This window comes from Antrostomus carolinensis, unplaced genomic scaffold, assembly GCF_000700745.2.
Source record: "Antrostomus carolinensis isolate BGI_N321 unplaced genomic scaffold, ASM70074v2 scaffold31905, whole genome shotgun sequence".
NCBI classification, from domain to species: domain Eukaryota; kingdom Metazoa; phylum Chordata; class Aves; order Caprimulgiformes; family Caprimulgidae; genus Antrostomus; species Antrostomus carolinensis.
Window position 1 is genome coordinate 855 of NW_010314823.1, and position 4,013 is coordinate 4,867.

Here is a 4,013-nt window from a genome sequence, read left to right on the forward strand (position 1 = left end):
GCAGGCGCTTCCACACAGTCATCTTGATGTCATCTTGGTGGAAACATGGCTTGAAGGACACGGGGCTAAAGATGCCATCGCTGGGGTGCAAGCTGGGGAGCTCTGACCTGGAAAAACATGAGCAGCCGTGACACAGGTGATGGGGACGGTGTGTGATCTCTTCTCACCTGGCTGCCAAGTATGATGGAGCCACTGGTGTCTCACCAGCTGCTCTTGCCCTCTTCCAGGGCTGAGTGTGTGGCTCTGGCTGTGGCCATCCATCATGTGATGTGTCCATGAGAGGCTGCCCCAGCAATGTGGAGATGCCCACTGGCCTGGGACCTCCAGCCCTGCTGTGGAGTCACTGTCATCCCAAGTAATGCTGTTTGCTGCTGGGTCCCACCACTCACCTGAACTGGGAGGAGCCATATTTCTGGAAAACACAAGAGAAAGAGAGAGTTGGTGGTGGGAAATGAGAGAACAGCAGCTCTTCTGCGTGGTCACAGCTGCACACATCTGTGTCCTGGGCTGGAGAGGCCAGGACTCTCCTCTCCTGGGAGAGCTGAGGGCATGACCTCCCATGGAGAGCAAGTTTCTCCCATCAGGGGAAGCCCTGGCTGGACAGAAGGCACCTACATCTCCCTTCTTGTGGTGTCCCAGCTATGCTTGGTGAGGGTTCCCATGGCCCAGGGCAGGGCTAAGGGCTACGAGCCACGGGCTGAAGGCTGGAGAGCCTGGCTGACTGTCACTGCCTTCACTAGCGAGCACGCTCACCCGGATGAAATCAAGCTGGCTTTCGTTGCTGAGTTCCTCCAGAAAGCTCTGCATCTCCTTAAGCCTCTGCAGGGCGTCTGATGTCTGCTTGACCTGGGACTCAATGGAGCTGATGAGCTGGGCTGCCTTCCCCTCGATGCTCTCCAGGAAGGTGGCCTTCTCCTCATCGATGTACCTGTGCAGCTCCTGGAACTCTTTCCGGATCACCCACTTGAAGACATCCGCCTCGTTCTGCCAGGAGACAGCAAGTGGCTGGTACAGGGCTACCTTGCTCCATCCCCTTCACCTGCTTTTTTGTTTCAGAGATGACACCAGCAATGTCAACATGTCCCACCGAGCCACACTCCACTGGCTTCCCAACTAAAGAGTAGCTCTGTACAGCAGGGTAGATATTGTTTCATCCTGCTGTCCTCAGCAGCTTGTCACCACAGCACCCGCCTTACACCTCTCCTTCCCCAGATTTTGATTTCCTGATGTCCCAACCAGCTTCATCAGAGCCTTGAAAGAACTGTTGGATCCCTCTGCTCCCAGGGAACAACCTGTGTTCTGGGCTAAGGGGGAGAAAGCACAGCTCCAGTTGCATTTGGGTTGAGCCCTTCTGAGGAGCCCCTCTAGCAAGCTTTAGCCTCAGAAGAGATGCCAGGAAGTCCCTTGGAGACATTTACTGCATAGGAAATGGACATGCAGCTAAACCAGGCATAAACTCGGAGTGAAACCAACAGCGTCACTCTGAGTGGGGTCCTTCCCTGTGTTATCTCCCCACCTCCAAGGACATTCGGTCAAACCAGCTCTGACCGCTGCTCCTGCCAGAACACTCAGTGAGGGTGACTTCAGCTCTTCTGAAAACAGCGCTGTGCCACCAGAAAGGGCTACGTCACCCTTCCCCAAAACAGGTCTTTGCTTAATCTCCGAGTTTCATGGAGAACATGAATCTCAGGAACAGGGTGGAAGGTAAGCGCTGTCTGCTATCCCAGGGAAGGAGGAAGAGAAGGAGTAGAGGAGGTGAGCTGGAGCAACCCAGGGGCAGAAGTTGCTCCAGGGGCCGTATGGAACACAGAGGACTCGGGGTCACAGGCTCCCTTGGCACACAACACTCACTGCAATGCGGCTTTTGTTGTTGATGAGCTTGCTGTAGTGTTCATCCAGGTTCCTCTTGTACTGGTGGACATCGGTCAGCAGCACAGACAGCTCCTCCTGAAAACACAGCACCTCTGTAGGAGGGACCTCTGTGGCAGCCTCCCGAGGTGATTGTAGGCAGTGCGTGTCAGCCCCCTGAGGAGCACATGGCCTCAAGAAGCCATGTTCTCCTCACCTTTCTCTAAGCTTTCTGGGGCCCTGCATGTCCTGCTGATCTTCACTCTCTTGATCTAGAGGGTTTGGGTTGCCAGAGGCAGGAGAGTGCTCAGAGCATGGCCCCAATCTGGATGCTGCTGACCCAGTACTCTTGCCAGGAGGACCATGTCTCTGCTTCCATTCCCAACTCTCTGTATTTCACACCCCATGGTGGCTCCACACCAGGCAAGCAGGTGGCAAGCGGGTGGTGAGCAGCCACGAGCCAGCACCAGGCTGGTGGTACCCTCCCAGTGCCAGTGCTGGAAGCCTGGCTGGGGCAGGAGCGTTTCTAGTGCCTCCTGCTCTTATCTCCCTGGTGCCAGGAGTGGAGGGGATGGGTGGCCCTGGGACTTTCATGTGATGCTGGGCAGGAGGCGCCAGCTGTTTACTCTGCCTGGCTGGGGCTCCTGTTTCCCTCCTCCCAGCTCTCCTGTGGCACCTCGCCTCAGCTCTTATCTCCAGACTCTCTTTGATGGTATTTGGAAACAGTCTTGAAAGGCCTCGCCGACACTCCCCAACCCCGGCTCTCTCCACCACGGTTCAGACACCAAAACCCTGAGTGCTCTCAGCCGGGGACGTGCTCAGCCTGAGAAACGGCTGCCCCCCAGCCCAGGAATCCTGCCCCACATCTGGCTGTGCTGTGGGACCATGCTCCCCACACCGGCATCATTTCCAGTCTGTTCCTTGAAGGAGAGGGGACATGTGGCCAGCAAGCACTGCAGGTGCCCTAACCCCCACCCCAGGAGCCCCGGCCGGCTCTGCCTGCCAACCTTCATCCGGCAGTACGCGGTAGAGATGGGGGTGATCTTGTGCTGGCGGTGGTTGCCAATGGTGCCGCACAGCCCGCAGATCACCTCTTGATCAGCCTCACAGAAGAGGCTGAGGGGGTTGTCGTGTGTTGGGCAGGACTCTGGGGTGGGCTCTGCCTCGCCCCAGCTCTGCAGCGCCTCGATGACACGGGCCAGCGTGACGTTGGGTGGCGAGGCGCTGCAGTCCACCGTTTGGCGGCACACGGGGCACAGGAACTGCCCATCCAGCTCTCCAGAGAGTGACACCACGCACGACTTGCAGTATGAATGCCCACACTGCAACATCAGGGGCTCCTTGAAGACCTCCAAGCAGATGGGACAAAGTAGCTGGTCCTCCAGCTCGTTGATGCTCATCCTCCGAGCCATCCTGCCACCCTCCCACACGGCAGCACAGACCTGGTCAGGGAAACACGGGTGGGAGGTCAGTCCTCTTCCAAGAGTGAGGTAAGCAGAGATGAGTGAAGACAGAACTAAGCACCTGGGGAAAGCAAAAGAGAGAGACACCTCCACCCCGCTGGCAGCAGCACAGACAGTTGTAAACTCATCATCAAGCTCCACGTGAAGTCCGAGATGCTTATTTTAACCTACAAGGGGTTTGGGCTCTGAGAGACGTGAGACCACGCCTGGCCATGCCTGCTGGACCTGGCTAAGGTGTCAGAAATCAAGCTGTTTCCATCTGGGGCCTTTGCCTGGCAGGGCTGTCAGACTGCAGCCCACCTCAGGTGAGACCTGCCCACATGCCAGGGCTGGAGAGAGCACCAAGAGGGATTTTCTGCTGAAAAACTCCAGTATTGACCCTGGCCTGTATGAATGCCTACAGATGCCTTTGGGTTCACTGTCCTGTCCTGGTTTTGCTAGGATAGAGTTAATTTTCTTTTTAGTAATTAGGCTGTGTTTGGCTGAAAGCTGCAAGCAAAAAGGGTGAATCCACCCAAACCACCACATGTCTGTCCAGGGACATTCTCAGAAGGATTTGCCTTAATTCAAGTGAGGCATCTAAGCAAAAGCAGAAGGAAATCGTAAAGAGCATGTCTGTCCAGGAGGCAAGGACAACCACCACGCAGTAAACACCCATGAGGCTGGGAAGCTGAGGCATGGCGTGCAGGGTGCGACTGCAGC

General features: G+C 56.4%; 1 protein-coding gene across 1 annotated transcript in view; it reads right to left on the reverse strand.

The window, feature by feature from the left end:
• TRIM50 (tripartite motif containing 50) overlaps nucleotides 1-3,260 on the reverse strand; it is a gene marked incomplete at its 3' end in the record, with an annotated part of 4,111 nt that extends 851 nt beyond the window's left edge. Inside the window, exons 1-5 of the mRNA XM_010167782.1 lie at nucleotides 2,856-3,260; nucleotides 1,852-1,947; nucleotides 754-984; nucleotides 390-412; nucleotides 3-107 (exon numbers count right to left, since the gene is read on the reverse strand). Of these exons, the coding sequence (XP_010166084.1) occupies nucleotides 3-107; nucleotides 390-412; nucleotides 754-984; nucleotides 1,852-1,947; nucleotides 2,856-3,260 (860 nt within the window). The remainder of the gene's footprint in view (nucleotides 1-2; nucleotides 108-389; nucleotides 413-753; nucleotides 985-1,851; nucleotides 1,948-2,855) is intronic.
• Between the last annotated feature and the right edge of the window lie 753 nt (nucleotides 3,261-4,013).